General features: G+C 37.3%; 1 protein-coding gene and 1 pseudogene across 2 annotated transcripts; one reads left to right on the top strand and one right to left on the bottom strand.

Annotated features, from left to right (window-relative positions):
• Positions 1–1,792: 1,792 nt before the first annotated feature.
• LOC126088546 (adenosine kinase-like) lies at positions 1,793–24,993 on the bottom strand. Of its 2 annotated transcripts, XM_049906725.1 has the most exons (3): positions 24,665–24,993; positions 21,124–21,288; positions 1,793–5,484 (listed from the first exon to the last, which is right to left on the bottom strand). In XM_049906725.1, exons 1-3 carry the CDS (start codon positions 24,841–24,843, stop codon positions 4,713–4,715), a joined length of 1,116 nt encoding a protein of 371 aa, XP_049762682.1. In that variant the 5' UTR covers positions 24,844–24,993; the 3' UTR covers positions 1,793–4,712. The 2 variants fall into 2 exon arrangements, with proteins under 2 accessions (XP_049762682.1, XP_049762683.1); XM_049906726.1 differs by lacking the exon at positions 21,124–21,288.
• LOC126089865 (5S ribosomal RNA) lies at positions 18,246–18,363 on the top strand (annotated as a pseudogene).
• Positions 24,994–24,997: the final 4 nt, after the last annotated feature.

Below are 24,997 nucleotides of genomic sequence, written 5' to 3'. Positions count from 1 at the left end.
CAGCCTGCCCTTTCCTCTACACCTTAATCCGTAAACCAGTCTAATGTTTATATCATATAGTTTACCTGTATCTGCAGTAACATGTGAGGAATTGAGGAAAGTAACACTGTGTCTGCAATAACTGCACATCAACTCTAATTCACAAGCAAGTCCTAAATGTAAGTTTGTTTTCAATGAAACACCACATTTTCCACATTGTTTGCAGCACATGTTGTTCTCCAAAATGTATGATAATAAAGAGACGTTAATTACCTCATATTTTGTAGTCCCAGCATTTAGTTTCTTGTATTCTTCTTCAATTCCAGCTAGTTTTCTTCTTGAAGCACTTTCCGGTGTAGTGGCAGCAGCATCACTCAATGTATCACTACCAGTGTTGAGGTTAGTCGCTACTGGGACATCAGATTCTGATAAAGATGAATCAGACGAATTTTCAGTACATTTTACTTTCTTTTGCAAATGTACACGCTTTCTAAATACCTTCAGACTAGGTCTTGGCATGTTGAAGGAAAGAAAACTCAATGACTTCTCCACATACGACTTTCACAACAATGACATGGATGTACTCACAAAGGAAACAATACAAATGGTGCAGAATCTATTGTCAACTGTCTAGCAGTGTAGCCAACAGAAAAGATAACTCTCTTGTGCTCAATTATATCTCTGGCAAGGCTGTTTATATCAGGTATATTTCGCGTCTCATATACAAGGTGCGGAACATCGTGTGTCGAAATCATTTTAAAAAATTATTTAAAATAGTTCTATTCACGTCATCCAGATATTTTATACATGGTATTAAACAGGAGAGTCTAAATTTTTCGAAAATGCATTTACCCAAAAATCGATTTTTTCATCGAAAAACTCATTCCGTATACCCTTAAATTCTGTTATTTTATATGAACATTGTGCAGGTAACACAGATTAGCAATGAGTATATCTTAAAGAGTGACAATCCTTTTTTATTAAATTGTACTATACACTAAAATAAGTAATACTGCGTGTAAAAATCCTAAATTCATAATTTGTTAGGACATACACTTTGAAAATTCCAAGAAATGGTTTTACAGATTCATGAATATTTTTAAATGCCGAATAATTTAATTTCCAGATTTTTGGAAGAATACAACCTTATTTTTAAATAAGTGTATCCTAAATGTAAATACTAATAAACAGTAAAAGAATTATTTTTGGCAGTGCTGTTTAAACTTATGTCTTACTTATTCTGGATCATAAATAAAACATTGGATCTGTCAGACCCAGCCTGTCCATCTTTGTTACTTTTCCCCCTGGTCTACAATTAAGGAAAAGGGAGGGGCGGTGGATGTTGGTGGTCATACGTGACAGATTATGCATTACTGGGGCATCAAGGGGCAATGGACACTCGTCAGTAGGAGTGTAATGTGAACTCGGAACAATCTGTTGTAATGCCATGGAGGGGCAAGTTAGATAACACACTGTGACATTCGCCTGCTTCATTTCATTGTGGGTTGCCCTTGGTGTCGGTGTACAGTGTTTCTATACTGGCTGAGAAATGGGGTTGGAAGTTCAACACTGACTACTCTAAAGGATGTAGCCAGCAGGTGCACGTTTGTGTTTCACAGTTCTTTACTTTCACTTTTCACAATCCCCCAATAGTACATGGTTATACGGCCAAGCCTCATTAATAGGTTGCAGGCAAACATCCATATACTGCTACAATAGTTTACTGTTGAACATCTATGAGCAGTGAAAACCTAACTAACAGTTCACATTTTTTTGGGGGGATAATAAGGTACATATTGAACAAACACTGTCATTGTTTTAACACACGGCCTATTTATATTATACTTGTTTCACAGTTAAGTTGATCTAACCAATACATGTTCATCGTCTGAAACTCGACCGTGGACTGACTGTCTCAGGCCCTTATATATTCTCACAATAATAGGCACTAAAACACACATTGTTATATGTTTACTTTATAGAAATTACAATTCAAACATAAATCATTAAATTAAGTGAATACATGAAAAACTTCCTTCTTTTTAACAGTTTCTTCTCCTAAATGGGTTAAGCGGCATTATTTGTTTGTGTGATAAAATTAACAGATATTGTTACGCAAACAACACTTCTGGCAAAACTGTTAATTACTTTGGAATTCATCAAGGGCTTTGCTAACATGTTTTCGAATACTTGTTTATAATTCAACTATAGAATTTAAGTTACGCAACAGTTACTGATTGCACTCTACAACAAAAGATACTCACTAGGAATAGTCAAAATAAATTAAAAAATCAATTATATACATAAAACTAAGCGCAAAATTAGATCTGGTGTTATATTCTTTAAAACTGAGGTACAACCTTTCTCTTTTATGGAAATGCAGATTATACTCACGTATGTTAATGGTAATTAGTCTGACATGAAAAAATGAATTTTAAGGATGCAGATGGCAAAACAAGAGGGGAAGTAAAATTATTCCAGCTTGTTTCGTCATAACACTGTTCAGACAGACTGAAATTCTGTAATTGGTCATTTCCTGACTTATTTGTCTCATTAAAAACACATCTTATTTATACAAAATCATTCAGGATTTCGCTGCAGGCTATGCATATTTCTGCGAAGGTTCGTTTCTTAGAAACATGCTATTGTTGACAGTATCTTGGCATTTTGCTGACATCTGTGACTAGGATTGTCAAAAATGTGAATGGATGTTATTGAAAATGTCTGCACTATATACTAAAGGTGCAAAGCTAGGTTCTTCACACAATGTGTTTGTTGGAGAAACATTGGAGGTAGGGTTGTCACAACTGGCAATTCAAAACTTGAGACATTTCAAGCAAAAGGTTGCACTTGATAGATTACACGTGCAATTCTTACTAATGTTCATCAAGTTTTTATCTTCACACAGAAGCTAAACAATTGCCCTACTTGAAACTTAAAATATTTGGAAGTTAGCAGTTCTTTACCATATACATAGGTGAAAATCAATGGGCTTGGGACTGGAATTTATAGACGTACTTGTTGTCTGATGTATCAGCCTTTAGAAGTTCCTTCTCCTGTAGAACACACTAATAGTACTCCGAGCAGCTCATATTATAGTTTATTTTAACAAGAAGTTCACTTTCTGCAGACTTCACCTTGGATTTGAATGATTCTGCCTTAGAATTGTGGGCTAGCAACAAACATCTGTATTTTGTTTGAAACTTCATGGCAGATTAAACTGTGTGCCAGACCGAGAGTTGAACTTGGGACCTTTGCCTTTCGCGGGCAAGGTTCGCAGAAGAGCTTCTGTGAAGTTTGGAACGTAGAAGATGAGGTACTGGCGGAAATGAAGTTGTGAGGACGGATTGTGAGTTGTGCTTCGGTTAGAGCACTTGCCCGCGAAAGGCGAAGGTCCCGAGTTCGAGTCTCGGTCCAGCACACAGTTTTAATCTGCCAGGAAGTTTCATATCAGTGCACACTCTGCCGCAGAGTGAAAATTTCATTCTGCATTTTGTTTACTTAAAGAATTAGAACATTAGCACAACAGGTAATATTCTCAGAAAAAGCAAAAATAAAATCCAATCACAATAAGTAGTATTGACACTGTAAGGAAGGAAATCATATTTTTATTCTAAGTAACTAAGAATAAAAGAAAACATTCTGCGAAATGCAACAATAGAGCCACAACATTACTCCACAATGTGATAATGTTATGGATGACTGACAATTCTTACTGATATGAATATCATCCATGAAAAACTGTTCACATATCTCAGGTGCAATTAACCCTCAAGCAGGCACACAGCACACTTTGTATACATTTAACATTTTCATGTTACCAAGGTAAGCATAAATGAACAAAATCACAGTTTAATTAAAAAATAATAAAATAAACTTTCATTATATCAGTCTGATACTGCATACAATTCTTACCCCACAGTAATGACACACTTGAAGCATTAAACAGTGCAGTTGCATCGGATCACAGCCAATCACTTATTAGACTGCTAATTGTCTCACATACAAATGCCTCGTTGTAGGATTGTGCCACTAGGTCAGAATCTGCGACATTTTCTTTTATGGATTATAAATTTTTTCTCACCTAGCATGCAGCTGATTTTATATTACTGCTGTTCACTTGGACATATGACAACACAACTTAGCACTCAGTTAGCTAAAGCAATAATGAAATGGTAGAAGACAATGTTATTTGTGGTCGGCACACTTTATACAAAGGTGCACCTGTTCAATGGTTAATTTCACTGTTGTTCATTCTTCAGCATTATATGATGACAATATTGCACTTGGGAGTTATATGAGCACAGTGAGACAACTCCTCAACCAAAGTATCAAATAGAAATACTTATATGTAGACAGTGGCTCAAATAGTGGCATGGTTTGTACTTCACTCCATTATATTTTTGTTAAAAAGGTAATTAAATCAACACATACATGCTCATGTATGATACTTCAATTATTCTCCACACACCAGCTCTGTAAAGATATCCCTCAACCTTCTTTGCAAAATTTCTCCGTGGTTACAAATAAAATAAAATATTGAAATTTGACTTAACAGTTTTACTCAGGTACACACAAACTATATGATGCTTTGAGATTCACATGTAGAAAAGGGTTCTGCAGTCTTTAAGTGAAAGAAACTATAACAAATTGCTTTTATTTTTTGTAACACTTTATTTAAATCTAGATCCCAAAATAATCAAGTATTCTACTCAGATCACAATTTCAAAACATTACCCCTCTAAAAACTTTCTTGCACCGTCTGGAGGATAAGGAGGGACTGTACAGCCAATCTGCTTAATAATTTCCTGAGCAGCCCAACATCCCAAATGAATGCAGGTTTCCAGACTGCAGTTGTGAAAGATACCTGCAAGAACACCAGCCACAAAAGAATCTCCAGCACCTGTGGTGTCTTTCACTTGTGAGAGATCCATTTCTACAACTTTTACTTCTAAAACTGTATTTGTTTTCCCATAAACACAAATAACAGAATTTTTGCCCTGAGTAGCAATAATCAATTTCCCTTCCTTCAAGATCTGTGATACATCACAATGCTGCAGTTTACTCTCAGCAAGAGAATTATTAAAATTTTCTCTAAGTTTCACAACAATATCTTTTAAGCTACTGTTTTTAATATTCAACTGCTTGGCAAGGGAATAAAACTCTGCACTATTTCCAAATATGATGTTAGCACCCTTAACAAGCTCAGTTACCTCATGTGTATGACTTTCACAAACATACGGAGCACTTAAATTGAAGATTAAAGGTATCTTGTTTACTTTGCATATCTCAATGAGTCTAACACACACCGGAAAACTGTGAGTCAAGAAGAAGCCTTCGATGTACAACACTTTTATACGCTCTAGTAATTTAGTTACAGCCTTGCTATCCAGTAATGAACCGTCATATTTGGTTGCTGCCCCAATGTGAGCAACCAGTGATCTGTGCTCACCATTGATGAGAGCAATGCAAGTTCCAGTGGGATAACCAGGATTGTACGAATATCTGTAAATAAATAAATAAATAAATAGATGTAAGAAAAATTAGGGTAAGTATTCTCAGAAATGAAGGCACTGACAAACACAAGCAACTGCCATCCTTAAATACAAGTACCAATGGCTATGTCAGTTAAAATTTTTTGCACAAATCCAGTAATTCTACAAAATTATGAATGGCCTATAAAACAAGCTTTTGTTTAGTGACCGTTAACATGTCTATGATCTATCAAAAAGTTACTTCCACATTGAAAACTGAAATTAAAAGTGTCATGGTTTTTGATCAAATAAATAGCTCAGGGCACACAACAACCATAACTTACAGTGAAGTAGCAGTCACATAAGGAGCTAATAATTTTTTATTATTATGGTGAATTAGTAGTTACACAAGGAGCTAATAATATATTTTTACATCAGTGCAACAATATAATGAAGGAACCCAGAGGCATAGTATTTCAAGCTTCATTTTGTCATCTTTGTTTTCATGCCATCACAGGCATTTCAACAAATTATTTTTTTTTCTCACCTAATGTTTAGTGTTTTTGTATCTACTATGTAGTTCTGTCTGCTTTATAGTAAATCTCTTACATGTGTCTTGAGCCACGAATGGTCTTCAGTACTGAACATTCCACAGGACAAATGTATCTAGCAAATGGCAAACAAAACTTCTGAAGTTATGGCACAGATAGCCAACATTTGAAATGCTTGCTGATGGTTGTTCAGGTAGTTTGTAACTATTTTCTTCTGACACTTGTTAAGTACAGATACCTCCTTACCAAAAATGCAGAAATAAGTCATCAACGATTGTGTAATTGTCCTGTAGTTGCCAATTCCTATCACTATATTCACTCAGTCAAAATATTCAGACTGATTTCTAGTCATCACATTCAATATGTTTACTTCACAGATTGGTTATCTAACCAACTGCTCAAGATAATTGCTTTAAAACAAATTTAGCTCTATATAAAAATAACCTTTTCTATATCTATCTCAATTTATAGACGGAAAATGAAAATCTTCTACATCTACGTATGTACTCCACAAACCACCATAAGGTGCTTGGTGGAGTGTACATTGTACCACTACTAGTCATTTCCTTTCCTGTTCCATTTGCAAATACAGTGAGGGAAAACTGACTGCCTATATGTCTCCGTATGTAACCCAGTTTCTCGTGTCTTATCTTCATGGTCCTTATATGAAATGTATGTTGGTGGCAGCAGAATTTTTCTGCACTCCACTTCAAATGCTGGTTCTCTAAAATTTTTCAAAAGTGTTTCTCGAAAACACCGTCCTGCCTATAAGGATTCCTGAAGCATCTCTGCAATACTTGCACCTTGTTTGATCCCAAACACTTGAGCAATACTCAAAAATAGGTTGCACTAGTGTCCTATACGGACTCCTTTATAGATGAACCACACTTTCCCAAAATTCTCCCAGTAAACTGAAATCACCCATTTGTCTTTCTTACCACAATCATCACATGCTCATTCACATTTCACATTGCTTTGTAACATTACATCCAGATACATAAAATGACATTTCTGTGTCAAGCAGGACACAATTTTCTTTTTCAGCTGCTGCTTGTTATTAGATTCGCTGCCTTTGTTTTCCCTACAGGTGGTCTCTTAGCCACCCCCCCCCCCCCCAGTCATATGCGCTCTCAGATGTACTTACTTTGGGTGACAGATGTGCCGATACCTGTGTGCTGCTATTTGGAGGTGGACCAGTTTGTAGCGACTTGACAATATTTGTTTGCAATTTGTTTGCAGCATTTCAATACTTAGAAAATAAACATAACATAAATTCCCAGAAAAGAAAAAGTAAAAAATTAATTACAACTGTTAACATATAAAAATGTTAAAATAAAAATGGATCCTATCACCAACCGCGCCAAAAGAGGGAAACCTGAGATGATTCCTTGAGCCTTAGCCTTTTTCGCCTATATATAAATGTAATGTAAGCATTTTGTTAACATGTAAGTTTCTAGGTTTTCGTATAAATAGAGCTAGGTGCTTGACATAGAATGCCATTATACTGAAATTACACTTGTTGGCATTACTTAATTTGAATTCTATATGTGCTAGTCTGAGGGATAGGACTCGGAACGATGCTATCACGCTGTGGCCCTCTTAGCAGCAATTTTCTATCCTATTTCGACAACTAACAACTGTTTTACATGTTATCACATCATCATCATTTCACTTATTGTATATATTATTGTTACATTTACAGTTTATAGTTTTATATTGTAACTGTCTCTTTATTTTATCACAATTTTCACATTTAAATTCACTCATTTTCATATTTCTACTTAATTTGATTACTAGTTGTCACATGTAAATTCATCACATTGTCTCATTCCTACTACATTGTACCATATATTATGCATGGGCCTGTTATACTATCCATATCTGAACATGTGCCGTTATCAATGGTGTTATCATCTGCGTCTTCAGTGCTACTGTTATAGACTGAATATCCATGTTCTCTGTGTCTATGCCTGCAAGGTCTCTGACATATTCTTCTTGTACTGTCTACAGATTTTGTCTGCTGTGTTACCTAGTTCAATTCAGTCTCTAAAAGACTTGTAAATGTTATCATGTCTCAAGTCCAGATGTTTTGCTCTGTGTATACAGCATGCAAAGCAGTATTGTATGTTCTGAGGTCCCAATATCCCCACATGAACATACATCACTCTCCCTCAGAAGATTCACATAGTGTAAATACATAGAGTAGGGCCCATGACTGGTCAGAAAATGTCATTCCTCGACTCTGATCTCTATATTTCATTTTAAGTCTCTCTCTAGTATCCGTGAAAAAGTCATAGACCCTATGGCCCTTGTCACTCGTGTCCCAGTCTCTCTCTGCCAGGTATCAATATGCCAAGCTTTTAGACGTAGTTTACTGTTTATGGCTCCCCCTATTACAGCCCTTAATGCCAAGCTTTTAAGTGTAGTTTACTGTTTATGTCTCCCACTATTATAGCCCTTACTCTATCTCTGTTACCCTTCTTTAACCAACATACTACACCACGGTACTTGATAGTGATGTCAATTGGAAAGAGACCAAGGACCACATAGAGGGCATCCACTGACGTGGTTCCAAAGACACCCAACCATCGTAACAACACCCTTCTCTGCCTGCGCTGAACAGTGGTTTTGTTTATCGGAAGGCTCAGTTTGTGCACCCACATACTGGCCATGAAGCATATGATGGACTCAAAAACTGCACAGCAATACACTCTCATATATCTTAACGGTCACTGGAAGTCTATTGTACTGATTCTTGTCAGTTTCTTTAATAGTTTTTCTGTCTTGTCAGAAGTGATCTGTGTATGTTCTTTGAAAGATAACTTTTCGTCGATCATGCCACCCAGATTCCTTGTGACCCTTTTCCTAGACATATTATTTACTCTTAATTTGATGGAAGGGTCCTTACTAAGGCTTCCCATTAGTATTACACAAGAAGAAAGATGGCACCAATAGGTCAGTGTAATAATGCAGCTCTCTCAAAAAAGCAAACATTTAGCAGTGCAGTGTGCAAGGAATGCAAAAAAGTGTTGTAAAAGGAATTCTGTGTGTAAAGTGTCACTTCTGGCTACATGAAAAGTGTACAAAAGTAAACCTAAAATTTCTTGTGGTGCTGCCAGGGTTGTTTACGGATCTATTTAATTGAAGAAAAGGTTGATCTCCAAAGTGAAGTGGCTGCAAAAGAAACTGTTATTCAATTGCTGCAGAAAGATATTGAATCCCTCAAGGATGGCTGATTAACATTACAAAATGAAAACAGTGAACTTATGTGCCAAAAAGACTGTGACTGCGGGGACTACATTGCCAGAAACGATGGAAATCTGTAGATGCAGAGTGATACAAGCTGTGTTTCAAAAAATGGTGATGATGCATCCTTGGAAGCAATAAAACGACAATCAGAAGTACTGACACCTAGAAATGAACATGCGGATCTTATTCATGAAGAAAACTGCGACTCAACCAAGTCCCAAAAAATGATCAATGCAAACAAAGAATTACGCCATTTGCCCTGAACATGAATTTCTCAGAATTGACGACTCCATGTTGAAAAATGTCATAGTGCCAACCTGTGAAGTTGAAGTCCGCCCAGGAATTAGGTCCCATCAGCTCAGTAACTATTTTAAAAGCATTACAAATTCAAGAGAAAACATAAAAAAACAAGCGAACAAAAATTACAAAGCCGTTTTCACCCATGTTGGGACAAATTCCCTCTGAGGATACAGCAAAGAGGAAATTATTAATGAATCAAAAAATATAATCCTATTGGCCAGAATAATTTACTCCGCTTCCAGGATAGTGATCAGCGGAATCATAAACAGGAGGTCGGTGAGTGACAGTTATATCTGTTGAATCAATTGAAGAATAAATGAGTGTTGTGACAGACTAGATGCTATATTTATAAACTCAAAAAAGTTTTTGGGCAAGGAATGTCTAGCCAAGGATGGACTGCATCTAAACAGACTAGGATCGATGACCTTCAGCAAAATGTTTATGGATGTTTACCTTCAGCAAAATGTTTATGGATGTTTGTAAAATCATTAAAACTAACAGAAACTAATATTTACTGGAGGGTATGTAAGAGAAAAATGTCTGTTAGCTGAAAAGAAAACTGCTAAAGAGTGTCTATGAAAATGTATGCTTAACACCATTAAAATAAGCAAAAAGTCTTATTTGATGCACTGGAATATAAATGGCTTAAATTCTAAACCTTCCAGCCACCTAAGCTACAAACTCTATGAGTTACAAATTCTTCTCTCAGAACGTAAAAACATATAAATTATTTGTTTAAATGAACACTGGCGTAGCTCTAATACAATAAGTATTTTAAATAAAATTGAAAATTTCAATGTTGCAAGCAGCTGTTGCAGAGAGAAAAAGTCTCACAGAGGTTGCTGCATACTGCTTGACTCTTCTAGAAGCTATGAAGTGAAAACAGATTTTAATCGTTTAAATGAAGACTGCATATTCGAAAATTGTTGTGTAGAGCTTAAAGACCTTAATACGTTAGTCATTTCAATTTACAGAATTCCTGAAAGGACTTTAGTCACACCTTTCCTCTCTAAATTCCAGTGCTTGCTACATAAACTAAATAAACAAAAGAAGAAAAATATTGTAATAGAAGCAGATTTTAATATGAACACTGCAAATGACAATAAAGAATCAACAAAATTTCTTGATTCAATATAAAAAGTCTTGCTTTAAACTAAATTTTTGGAGTTCACAAGAGAAAATATTCACTCAGCAACATGCACTGACAACACTGTAACAAATTACTACTTTGATAATGTACATAAATTCTGTCTCAATTTAGGGCTTTCTGATCACTCAGCCGTGTTTGTCTCACTGCCAAAAATTAACAAACATAATATAAGAAAAACTTATATAAAAAAAGTCTCAATAAAACAAAATTGAAATATTCTACGAGAAACCAAGTAAAGTTAAGTGGTGTTTCAGGGACAGTGAATCAACGAATGGAAACTTTAGTACAGTCTTAAACAGTTTTTTGAAGTATTTAATGAAACTTTCCCACCAAGATCATATTGCAACAAAGCACCAAATAAGATAAAATGGATCACATCAGGAATAAAAATATCCAGTGAGGGGAAAAGGAAGCTACACAGTCAGCTGAAGTACAACAAAGATCCTGATTTTGTAAAATATGTTAGAAACTATAAAACTATTTTTAAAATAGTTGTGAAAGCTTCAAAACAAATGGCAAATGACAAATTCATTCTAGGGCAGGAAAATAAAACAAGGGCAATATGGACTGTAGTTAAGTCTGAATTAGGTGTCCGAAATCACAAACAAGACATTTAAAAAGTCAAACTTACAGAAAAATTGGTTGTAACTCCAGCTCAAATATCTGAGTGCTTCAATGAGTACTTCATAAATGTAGCAAAATTTGATTTAGACATAGCAAATTATGATCAGAAAGTCAGTAGTTTTGGGTTAAAAGGCAATACCAGTGAATGTCTTAAAATATTCAACACAGTCTCAGCAAAATGGTTGAAAATGTTATATTCTCCTTAAAAGTCAACAATTCTGCTGGCTAGGATAGGATATCCACCAAAATAATTAAAAAAGTTTACAACATAATAGCTCATCCTCTCTCTCATAATAAAAAAAACCTTTGAAGAAGGTTACTTCCTTGATTTCTTGAAACATGTGAAAGTAAAAGCATTGTTTAAAAAAGGTTCAAAAGATGATATGGGAAACTATTGCCCCATCTCTATACTCCCTGTCATACCAAAAATATTTGAAAAATCGCTGCTTTACAGATACAAAGCTTCATCACACAGAACGATATCATTTCACACAACCAGTTTGGCTTCCAACACAGCAAAAACACAGCAGATGTGATAAATGAGTTTATTGAAAAAATTACTTCATCACTAGATAGGAAAGATAAGGTTGCAGAAATAATCTGTGATCTTACAAAAGCATTAGACTCTGTAAACCATGCCCTGATGCTTTTAAAACTCAACAGGTATGGAATAAGGGACATTGCTTTGAAATGGTTTGAATCATATCTCTTGGAGAGGAAACAAAGGATAGTAATAACATCAAATGGAGCAGAATACTTCTCAGTATGGAAAACTGTGTCACAAGGTGTTCCTCAAGGCTCATTCCTTGGACCCATTTTATTCCTGTTCGATGTAAATGACTTGCTTCTCAATATAAATACTCATTTAACTTTGTTTGCAATTGATACTTCTGCCCTAATTGAAAATGAAAATTCTGACAGCATACCACAGAGTGTCATGAACACATTACGTAATCTGGAAACATGAATGGTTCAGTCTAAATGGTTTAATGCTAAACATTTCAAAAACGCACATGATGAGCTTTAAAACCAAACAGTCAAAAATTGAATAAACCTGTATCACTCACAACAATCAAAAAATGCAAGAACTTGACTCAGTCAGGTTCCTGGGAAGAAACATAACTTTGAGTTGGAATTCTCATACAGAATATCTAGCAAATAAATTAAACAGCCTTGCATTGGAAATTTTAGCCTATGCCACTGATTTGGCCACAAGGAAAATAGCATATTATAGCTACTTTGAATCTATTATTCAATATGGCATAATTTTTTGGGAAAAGTTACCCGAATTTTGAAGTTGCAAAAAGGAATCATTCGTAAAATGTGCTCTGCACAGCCGAGGGCATCATGTCAACCATTATTTAAAGAGCTAAAAATATCAACTGTCCCCTTTTTATACATCTTTGAGGTAGTTCTTTTCCTACACAGCAGAGCTGATCTATTTTTAAAAAATCATTCTGAAGACTCATACGACACGAGATGTAAAGAAAACTTTATGCTCACCTCTCATCACTTAAAACTGCGTGGTCAGACTCCTCAGTATATAGCCATAAAAATTCACAACACAATAAAAGGGTGTGACATAATGAATATGAAGATAAATATTTTAAAAAGCAAATTATATGATTTTCTAATTGAATGATGCTACTACTCTGTTGAAGATTTCATGAAGGACGAAGTGATACTTTGAGGTGGATCCCTAAAATGGAATGAAAATGTATGCTAGTTATAGCAGATGTAAATACTGAAGTTTGACAAATTTCAAGTACGTAAATTCTCCACAAAGTATTATTGTAAATTTTAAATAAGCAAATTGTAACCTTGACATTATGAGATGAATAAAATACATTTCACATTTCAACATTTTGTGTAGAGAAATTGTCAATTTGTGTTTCGTACACCAGCTGGCCATGTCACGCAATATGCTACTTGCTCTCATTCCTATTTGTGCTCTTGAATTTGCCGACATAATGACTATAACATGTCATTGGCATAGGCCACAATGCCATCAGCACACTCGTGGTTCTCAACTAAATTTAACGAGGGCTCGATTGAGAGGTCCCAAGAGGTGGGGCCACAGATTGATCACTGTGGGCATCCTTTTATCCCAAAGTTCTCTGAGATGTGCAAACATCTCAGGCCACCACACATTATTGTATATGCCTGCGAAGTCAATCATAATTGCAACCATACATTTTTTTTCCGTTTAGTTGCCTGTGCTAAGGGCGTGATTGATTGCATTGTCGACTGACTTGTGCTTGCAGAATCAATATTGATGGGGATTCAATCCAACAAACTCTCTACGAGACTGGAGTCTATCACACAGTAGTTGTTCTTGCACTTTGGCTAGACTATTCGAAAGCCAGATAGGACTATAGGATTTTGGGTCCTTTGGATCTTTGTCTACGGACTTCGTTATTATTACTGCACTAACCATTTTCCATGCTATGGGAATTATGCGAGGCTGTAATGCCTCACTTAAGGTCTTAATTAGAATAGTTGTTATTAGTGGTGCAATCTGCTGAAGAACTTCAGCATGGATGCCCTCGACCTTCCCTTTATTGAGTCTCGCAATTTCTGTAGCCACCTCCTCGTATGCACATGGACCAACTACCATTTCAGTTACATATTTTTGTTCCAGTCCAGTTTGCTTTTCAGTATGTATCTCTACATAAGTGTTACCATCATCATTGGGAAGCAGTTTCTGCAGCAAAAATTCTGCACTACCCCTCCAACCTCGTGACAGCACCTGTCATCTTGTCGCAGGGTAGCCAGAAACAGGGGACCTTTTCTGTCAAGATTTTATAGGGGGCTGCCCACACATTATTTCGTAACTGACGTTGCACATAATTTTTTTAGTCTCCAGTATAGCAGTCCTATACCACATCAGTTGTTGTGAGAAGCTCGTGGTGGTGAATTGTTACAGAAATGGGGCAGCTTGCATTAGAACAGCGAATTGATACTGTTGAGTGTTACATAAAAACAGGCTCCATCAAGGAATGTAAATAAATGTTTCAAGTGAAGTATCCTGGTAGGTAGCTTCCCACGACTAGCACTATTCAAGATCTATACAAGAAATGGAGGGTTGTAGGATCTGTTAAGAATGTGCAGAGGAATAGGCGACCGACTGTGAGGACCCCTGAAACTACAGGCAGGATTCGCATGGACATTACGAGAAGTCCCTGCAAATCGATAAGCAGGTTATCGCAGCAAGTTCGTGTGTATTAAATAATATGAACCTGAAAGCCTATATCGTGAGTGTGGTGCAAGAGTTGAAATTTGTGGATCAAGGGAGTGGGGTGGGGGGGTTAGGAGCATCCATTATTGTATCTCGCTGTAAACATCAATTGCTAATGGTTACTTGGACTCATTTTTCCGGCTGTGTAAACTCCAAGAACTGCAGATACTGGTTGCAGGACAACCAATGTAGTCTACACAAAGAACCTCTCCACTTAGAGAAGAGAGGCCAGTGGCCCCCAAAGTCCCCAGACTTAACATTGTGTAATATTTAAGTGGTACACTTAAAAGTGATGTGTATGCTGCCAGTCCTCACACAACAGATGATCTTAAATGGAACAGTAATAGAGAAATTAATGACATCATGCCTGCAGAATTACAGTGTGTTGCTGGCAACATCATCATATGAAGTCAGCGATGTCTGGATGACCTTGGTCAGCAGTTCCAGCAACTCTTGTAAGTAGGTAACTAAATGTTCTGTAACGTTACTATTATCTATTCATTTTTAGTTTCATTACATTACATTCATACTTGTTTCATATATCACAATTACGACATTTCGTAATTATGTGGAACATGTCAGTTTAACGTAAGTTTTCTTTATACAATGTGATTAACTTTTTTTTGCAGTTACTACTTCATATGTAAAAATTCATCTGTTGAATTTGGCAAATGACCAAAGATTTTTGTGGCAGCATAACACATCCCTTTCGGTGCCAAAGTCAGATTTAACCCAGAATAGTGGAGATAATCCTTTCTTCCAGAATTGAGGCTATGCACTTCGCTATTGTTTTTGAATTGGAATGGGTTATTAATAACAAATTTCATAAGTGTACACATAAAAGACCATTATAATTGGCAAGCTTTTGTTGACAGTGGCTCCTTCTTCAGGCAGAAGGGTCTAAGGGGAAGGAAGAAGGGTGAAGGAAAAGGACTGAAGAGGTCTAGGAAATGGGGTAGAATTTGGAAAAGACATCCCAAACCGCGGGTCAGGGGAGACTTATCATGCGGGATGTGTCTTTCCTTCTCATCCAACACGGTAAGTCTACCCTGATTTAATAATATTTATTTGACGACAGGTGAGATTTGAAAGTTCCCTATTACACCATCAAATTTCTTTGACATAAATATTTGATATATCAACTTTGACAAAGAAATAAGATAGTGTAATACCAGCCTAACAGGAGTTTTCGTTTGATTAAATTTATCTTTTTCCATAAAAACATCATCTATCAATGTGCTGCTTTCCTGTACCACCCGAGCAGGAAAATCAGTAACTGATGTCAAATTGAAAGAACCAAGTAATACTTCAAGGTTAAGCTTTCTACTGGACTCTTTCAGAAAACCTACACTTGATGTCAAATTGAAAGAACCAAGTAATACTTCAAGGTCAAGCTTTCTACTGGACTCTTTCGAAAACCTACACTTAAATCCCCACAAACAATAATTTTTTTCCCCCTGTCTGACAGATGGCACAGCAAAGAATCCAAGTTTTTCAATAATAGCTGAAAATCTCCCAATGGGGAGCTATACATGGCTACAATTACAAAAGTACCATTATTTACTTTATGCTCACATGCACATGCTTCTATATGTTGCCCTAAACATGTTTTGGCAATTCCTCCTCCATTGTGTCTCTACTTACATATGCTGAAAGCTTATATCCACCTACATTTACCTTTTCCATATCTGTGACTATATGGTGTTAAGACAGGCATAGTAGATTTATTCCACCCTGTTTCTAAATCTTCTAAACAAACAAGAAGATCATCTACTTTGCCTTTTAATCCTCTAATATTCTGATGCAATATACTAACATTATTCTTCACTGTGCTTTTATGACAATCTAGTGGCATACTAACATTATTTTTCACTGTATATTTATGAGAAGCTTGTGATATTCTAACATCTCTATTACCTGACTTCTCATTAAGCTTAATTTCATTCAATGTTGAATCATTTGACACTGATCTTAGCCTAAAAAAGAGGTACTCCCATGAGTTTCAGTGCCCCTCCATTAAGGATTTTGCTATAATCTCAGCAAAACTACCCTTCCCTTTCCTACTGAGATGCAGGCCATGTCTTGTGAAGTCCCACCTACCAATACCCTTAACAGGAACCAAACCTATGCCTGACAAAGCAGCTGATCTAGCTCCATATTGACCCTCCTGACAGAGCTTTTCAATTGGGGCATTAATACCACATAAAAGCAAGAACCAAGCCTGCATTTGTATGCTTCGTTGCAAATGTTATTTTTAACAGGTCACGCTCAATATTGTAGCCCTGTTCAATATCAATACTGCTTCCCACTCCACCCACTACCACAACATGATCCTGCTTTGTAAAACTTGGCTAGGACATGCACTGGGCTGGAAAAAACTTGTGACCTGGTATCCGCCATCTACTTCATTGTTACTTGAACTCGAGTGTGAAGTGTGCTGGTTTTATATGGGACACCCTGCATGGTAATTGCTAGAAATACAAGTGAGGAATAAATGAATTCCCACAGTTCAAACCAAACAGCTAGTCAGTGATATAAAAAGACAAAAACCGTCCTTTTAGACCTGGGACATGCTGTGAATCCTGATGAAGATTGTGTGTTCAATAAAAGGTGGGTAAAAGTCTTGCAATTGTTGTCTTGTATGTAGATGATTTTTAATTCTTTTGTAATAATGTTATGATAAAAATAAGGTGTATCGGGGATTATCTACGCATTTTAAAGTTAATGTTTGACTGTTGGTTGGTTGGTTGGTTTCGGGGAAAGAGACCAAACAGCAAGGTCATCGGTCTCATTGGATTAGGGAAGGAAGTCAGCCGTGCCCTTTCAGAGGAACCATCCCGGCATTTGCCTGGAGCGATTTAGGGAAATCACGGAAAACCTAAATCAGGACGGCCGGACGCGGGATTGAACCGTCGTCCTCCCGAATGCGAGTCCAGTGTGCTAACCACTGCGCCACCTCGCTCGGTGTTTGACTGTATTTCCACAGAAATGCCAATGGAGACTGGATTACAGCTTTGGTATGTGCAGGACGATAAAGTTCAAGTGCCATTTCAGGAACTTGTGGGATGTTTCCTGTATAACAGTACTACTACACGACCTGAAATATCTTACGCAGTTTGTATTTTAAATTCAATATTTGTAAGTTTATTAGTGTGCATTGGATGGCAGCAAAGAAAGTCCTTCATTATCTCAACGGTATTATGAACTATGGCTCTGTGTTTAACACCTGAAATTTTAGAGATCTGTATATAATTGGTTTTGTTGATTCAAATTTTGTAGATGATTTAACTATTGGGTTGTAACAATATTGAAGTGGTTTTCTGTCGGAGAAAAATATAATTTCCTGGAGAGCAAGAAACTGAAGGATGTTACCACTTACTACTGAAGCTGAATATGCAACTTTACATTCTGCAGACAAAGTCACAGTGTCTTTTGAGATGGTTGACAGGAAACTTGATAAATAGACGGCATCAAAATTCCTGAAATCATTTTTCACGAGAAGGAGAGTTCTATTAGACTGTCATAAAATCCTGTTCAGCATTCTGGATTTAAATGTGTTTGTGCTAAGAGACATTTTATTAGGCAATGTGTAAAAATAAGTGAGATCATTGTTAAGTATTTGCAGTCAAAGGAATTGCCCGCCAATGTATTACCTAAATTACTTGCTATGGAGCAACACAGCCAACGGCCATGCCACAGTGGTAACACCGATTCCCGTCAGATCACCCACGTTAAGCACTGTCGGGCTGGGTTAACACTTAGATGGGTGACCATCCGGTCTGTCAAGTGCTGTTGGCAAGTGGGATGCACTCAGCCCTAGGGAGGCAAACTGAGGAGCTACTTGAGTGAGAAGTAGCGGCTCCAGTCTCATAAACTGACATACGGCTGGGAGACCGGTGTACTGACCACATGCCAATCCATATCCGCATCCAGTGGCGTCGGTGGGCTGAGGGTGACATGGCAGCCAGGCGGTACCATTGGGCCTTCATGGCCTGTTCGGACGGGGTTTATTTTAGTTTTTATGGGGCAACAAAAGTATCTTACTGAAATGTTAAAATAGTTGCCAGATTAAATGATGTTGTTATTATGTTGGTAATCTGGCTCCATGTTTCATCGTTGTCACTGCTGTCTTATGATGTGTGGACTACCTTTGCTTTGTAGTTCCTTCTTTCTGTGTATATGATGTAATGCAGTTTCTGAGAAAAAAAAAAGGATTATAAACAATGTACCAGTTGTTTATATTTGCCATCATAAACACCAGTCTGCTAATATAGGTGGCCAGGCGCCTGTAACAAATACAGGAGGAACTATACAAACAGATACTGCAATATGCATATATTTATTATTAAAATCATTCTGTTATACAATAAAATGTTCGATATGATGGTAAGAAAATGGCCAGTTTTAGGCAAGTTTGCTCAAGAAATACAGAGGAACTATGGCTCAAGTTTAAAAGAATAGTTGACCATGCACTGGATAGACATGTATGCAGTCGGACAGTTCATAATGGGAGAGATCGTCCATGGTGTTAAGTCACTGTTAAGAAACTTCTGACGAAACAGAGACTACGGCATAATAGGTACAGAACAAAACATAGCGTTATAGATGGAGAGATGCTGAATGAAATGTGTTTGGCAGTCAAGAGGGCAATGCAAGATACCTTCAGTAACTACTATAGCAGAATGCTGTAAAATCATCTTTCACAAAACCCAGAAGAATTGTGGTCTTATGCAAAGGGTGTTAGTGGCACCAAAGCTAGCATCCATTCACTCATGGACGAGACTAGAACTAAAACTGAGAGTAGCAAAGTAAAAGCAGATATGCTCAACTCTGTTTTTAAATGTTCTGTAAAGAAAAACCAGGGTGTATTGTCCCAACTTAATGCTCATACTATCAACAAGACGACTGAAATTAATATTAGTGTCAGTGACATTGAGGAACAGCTGAAATAGTTAAAACCAAACAAGGTCCCAGGGCCTGATGAAATACCTATCAGATTCTATACCAAATTCCTAGCTGAGTTAGCCCCTTTGTTAACTACAATTTAACAAAAAACTGTACCTGGTAGTTGGAAGAAAACACAGTTGACACCTGTCTACAAGAAGGGTAGCAGAAGTGATCCACAAAACTACCATCCCATATATTTGAAATCCATTTGTTGTAGAATCTTAGAACATACTCTGAGCTCAATCATAATGAAGTATCTAAACTGAATGACCTCCTCCATGCCAACCAGCACTGATTTAGAAAAAAACAATTAGGCCCTATGTGAAACCATGTATCATGGGAGTCAGGCAGATGCAGTATTTCTGATCTTTCGAAAAGCATCTGACTCACTGCCACATATACACTTATTACTAAATGTACACTCATATGGGGTATCAGACAAAATATATGACTGGATTGAGGATTTCTTGGTAGGAAGGACGCACCATATTATCATGGATGGAGAGTCATCGACAGATGTAGAAAGAACTTTGGGTGTACCCCATTGAAGAGTGTTGGGTCCGCTGCTGTTCATGTTGTATATTAATGATCCTGCAGACAATATTAATACTAACCCGAGACACTTTGCTGATAATGCAGTTATCTACAATGAAACATAGTGTGAATGAAGCTGTACAAATGTTCAAAACTGTAAAATGTGCAAACCACAAAACAACCACAAATAAGAATGATATGAATATAATAGTTGTGAGTCACAGCTGGGATCTGTAAACTCATACAAATACTTGGATGTAACACTTAGTAGTGACACAAAGTGGAACGATGACACAGGATCAGTTTTGACTAAAGCAGGTAGCAGACTTCAATTCTCAAGTGTGTGGGTCCCATACCAAATAGGACTGTTAGGGGATACGGAGCATTCTCAGAGAAGGGCAGCACGGAAATGGTTTGTCTGACCCATGGGAGAGTGTCACTATCATGTTGAGTGAACTGAACTGGCAGACTCTTGAAGATAGACGAAGACTATCCCAATAAAGCCTGCTTAACGAAGTTTAAAGAACTGGCTTTAAATGATGACTCTAGGAATATACTATAACCCCTTCCATAGCAATCATTAAGATCAGATTAGATTAATTAAAGCACATACAGGGGCATTTAAAAATTATTTTTCCACACTACTTACATGAATGGAACGAAAAAAAAAAAGCCCTAATAATCAGTCCAGTAGTATGTACCCTCTGCCACACGCTTCACAGTGAGCATTGATGTAGATTTTTATGAGGGTATATAAAATTATTTTCATACTGAAAAAATTTATACTCGTAGTTACTTTCAGTGGTGCAGAACAAATCTTGTGTCACATGTCACATGAACACTAATTTCACAGTACATGTGACTGCATTATCTCCATTATTCGCCGTATGAAGCTGATTTGAGGAGATCGTCGTGTTTTTCGAATACGCCTATGAAATATCTGTGACAGTATGAAACTACTAATAGGAAAGTGGAGTAAGTGGTTATATAATATAAACGTAAAAGAAATACGCCAGCCTCTCAGTTGAACAGCAACATTGGTATTTTTCCAAAAAATTTGCTCGCCACTTTAAATACCTGGTACTGACGCCAGCATCTTTTACTAGGCGTTCAAGAAGCGCACCTCGGTCATCGGTCCCGATACCACCGAAGTAGACCGACTTAAATGGCTCTCTAACGAGCCACTGAAATACCCGTAATGAGTTTTGCGCTGCTCCACCCGCACTGTACTGCGGCGAATATCTGTAAAATTTGTAAATTTCAACACGCAAAATTAGTACATACTGTACGGCCTTAAAGGCTATCCAACTACACGACAGCACTGCAATGAAATGTTCGATGTATCCACATATAATGAACAATAAAAACATTAACTTGACTGTTCTGTTCACTTGCACTACAACGTAAAGTCAGGTCAATATGAGCAGACATAATGAAATCCTGTCAACAGAAACATCCGATCTCACGCGTCGGCTTTGACCCGTGACGTAAGCGTGTTGTGGTGTGTGATGTCATTACGGCGCGGAGTTTGGTTTGTGATTGTGGCGTGTTTGTAGATGTCGTGTTGTTGTTTGTTGTGCCCTCTGGTGGTGTGTTCATGGTTTTCGTTTGTTTGGTGTGTTGGGGTCAGTTTGCTGTTGCTCAGTGGTGAGTGCCGCGTGCGTGGTTTTGAAGCGGAATTTGTATTAGTGAGTTAACGGTTTTGTGTGATGGTTAATGTAATGATTGCTGTACGTCGGGTGAGTTTGTTATTAAGTGTATTCGGTTGTGGTTTTTTGTGGTAAGTTCCCTTTTTTTTGTTTTTGGCGTATGTGTTGTGTATTGGGTATAGGGAAGTGTTTCATTGAGATTTGTGGCTGTGAAGGTTGGTATTGGTATTCGTATTGGGAGATGTGTTTGAGTTCATAGGTCATGGGTAGTGGTCGATCCTAAGTTATGGGATTGGTAGCTGCTGTTGAGCTATATAGTTGGAGGGAAGTGTTCAATCTCAATGTTTGGTGGAGTATGTTGATTTTTGTAATGGGAGATGGGATCGGGAGTTGCTGTTGAGCTATATAGGTCAAGGGAAGTGTTCGATCCCAATTTATGGGATCGGGAGCTGCTGTAGATGTATGTAGGTGAAGGGAAGTGTTTTTTCGCAATGTTTTGCGGTGTATTTTGATTTTTGTATTGGGGGATGGGATCGGGAGATGCTGTTGAGCTATATAGGTCAAGGGAAGTGTTCGATCCCAATTTATGGGATCGGGAGCTACTGTAGATCTATATAGGTCAAGGGAAGTGTCTGATTCCGGATAAGAATGTGTTTTGTGGTATTTGGTGAGTTTTGTGATGTCGATTTTTTCGTCGTTTTGCGTGGTTTTGTATGGCGGTCGGTGGCTAAATTTGTGTATATTTAGTTTCTCCCCACCCAAAAACCCCCAATTTCCCACGCTTGTCCCGTTAGTCATTAGGCTTTTTGTGAAACCTGTGTGTGTGTTGTTTTTCTATGTATTTTCGTGTTTATGATACGTATGCGATGTTTTTATATCCGCCATATTGGAATTGTCGTTTATGGTCGTTTCCGCCATATTTGTGACGTCATGGGTCAAAGCCGACGGGTAGGATCGGACGCTTCTGTATTTCCAAAACTTCTACTCGAAACATTTTTCGTACGGTAGTAAACGGTCGACATTGCTGTTAAATTACAGTATGTTGTTAATGATTACAGCGATAACAGTAATAAGAACAATACACAGAGCTTCACTAACGAAAATTTATTATTTTAATATTGATGCACGGTATATTCCGCCAAAAAGACATTCTCAACAACTATCAGTCCATGTCATTTTCTTTCCTTCTCATTCACTGCAGTTTGGACACAAGTACGTGACGTACGTTTTTCATACGTGTTTATTACACTTTCCACACAACATGTTAGTTTTATTGTCATTGCTTGAAGGACAGAACTCACAGCGAGCACGTTTATTGGAATTTCTTGTTGTTACTGATTACCCACACCTACCAATCCTTCAGGGTCTTGGATGCTCCTCACCATTCTCGAACAATTTTCTGTTCTTGGAAAATGCTTCCTTGATGCAATGTGCTCTGCAACCAGTTACTTTCCAAGTTCCTCCAAAAATTTCTCCTTCTAGTCAATTTTCTTGCAATCCAGTAAGGGTCAATCGAAGTCCGTAAGACATTCATTACAAGCAGCAACGACAAGAATACTGTAGAAAACTATCATGGGCCACCTATTGGTTTTTCGTTTGCATGTATATGTACCTGTTCGCTGATCGAGTGTCTCTACAGCCCCTTTGGGCTCCACCAGGGTGGAGCGTGATCATTAGCACAACATTCTTATTTCTCTTGGGAATGTAATTGACCACCGTAGTATCATTTGTGACGTAAAATGAGGAACTATGAACCTCCTGGTTGGTCATATTTTGTGCTCTGGCTCCTAGCATTGTCAGTTTCCTTTCCAGAAGCAGCTTTCTCACATTATATGATTTAAAAAAGTTGTCACTTTCTGACCTCGCAAGTCGGAGGCAACATCAGAAACTGTCGGAGGCAACATCAGAAGCTACTCTCATTGCATGACTTTCTTCTGATGCCGCTCCACTCTCCTTTTTTTGTACATGTGAAGATTTGCTGTCACTCTAAATGTATATCTTGATTCCATATTTTGCCGGTTTGCTTGGGATGTACTCCTTGAATGGACGGCGGCCTTTCCTCTCTTGTGGATTTCCTATCAAACCTCAAGGAGTGCGATATATTACAGAATGTTTCTAGGGACATGGTTGCTCGAAATATGTTCCGCCGAGTATCCTTATCCCACAAACTTATTGTAGATTCCCCATGTGAGCGATATACAGCCGCAAGGAATAAGAGTCATACGTATGCATGAAAGAGAGAACCATCAATGTTTGTCTATTGTTTACCGTAAACTCGTTACCCCTCAATATTTGACATCCCTTGTATTTCATTCTGAAGTGCTGTAGAAAATAATACTTCAAATGAACTTAAATCACTTATTCTGCTGCTTGCATACTTGGAGTACTCCCGATGACGATCGAATGAGTCGGGCGGCCGTGTTCTCCCAACACTGCGTCAATCAATGATATAACATGATGTCAACAATTCAGACTGATCACAAAACGATAGATAACACAAACTGAGCAGAAACAATGGTTAATTCCAACAGTTAACAAGACCATTGTTGTAAACGCAGCGCTGATGTTGACTTCTTGAATGTTCAGCGTTAAGTATGAACAAGGAAAGTCATTACTACTATAAAACATGAGACAACCAGAAAGTATTTGACTTTAGAATAATCATATTAATGTCGGCTTACACTGACCATATGACTTAAAATATTTTAAAACTTTCTTTACCACATACTGCCCTTGCATTTTCAGACAAAAGTCGCCAAGTTTCATAGTTCTTTAGATATTTAAACAACACGAAACGAAATTTATAACCATTTTGGGTCATATAGACCCGAACAGCACAGTAGGGTTAATATTAGATCTAGAGAGTGATTACTCTTAGTCATTATTGATCATTATGCCAAACGAACTGAAAGTCATTGTCTCATAATAAAAGTTTCACAGTCAGGAAAAAAAAAAATTGCTTGGCTTACCTTACTCGAATATCATCTACTATGCCTAATTCTTCTTCGGTAATTTCCGCCTGTCCGTCGATCTGCAGACCGTATTTATTCAAAATTTCACTGTCATTAATAATTACACACAAATCCAACAACGGATTTCCAAACGCAGCAATAAATGGATCAGCTGATGTGCTTCCTTGCGCATACATTGTCTTACGTTCACTGATTATTGATGCACATACATGACAAAATGTTCTATGTTTTACCTAAACATTTTCCACTAGCAGACGACTCCATAATTTTATCCGAGATACTCCCAAACAATTGACAAACAGTTGACAAAAACTCATGAGTTTATCTGTA

The sequence above is a fragment of the Schistocerca cancellata genome, chromosome 6 (assembly GCF_023864275.1).
Source record: "Schistocerca cancellata isolate TAMUIC-IGC-003103 chromosome 6, iqSchCanc2.1, whole genome shotgun sequence".
Lineage (NCBI taxonomy): Eukaryota > Metazoa > Arthropoda > Insecta > Orthoptera > Acrididae > Schistocerca > Schistocerca cancellata.
Note: the sequence above shows the minus strand (reverse complement) of the source record. Positions and strands in the feature narration are given on the sequence as shown.

Bases quoted from the DNA above. Each gene is read 5' to 3' on its own strand.
- LOC126088546 (XM_049906725.1), bottom strand. From the start codon at position 24,843: ATGTATGCGCAAGGAAGCACATCAGCTGATCCATTTATTGCTGCGTTT. The intron at 21,289-24,664 runs GTAAGCCAAGCA...CAAATTTTACAG, and splicing joins GTAGATGATATTCGAGTAAG to ATATTCGCCGCAGTACAGTG. The intron at 5,485-21,123 runs GTATTTAAAGTG...ATTTATTTACAG, and splicing joins GATGCTGGCGTCAGTACCAG to ATATTCGTACAATCCTGGTT.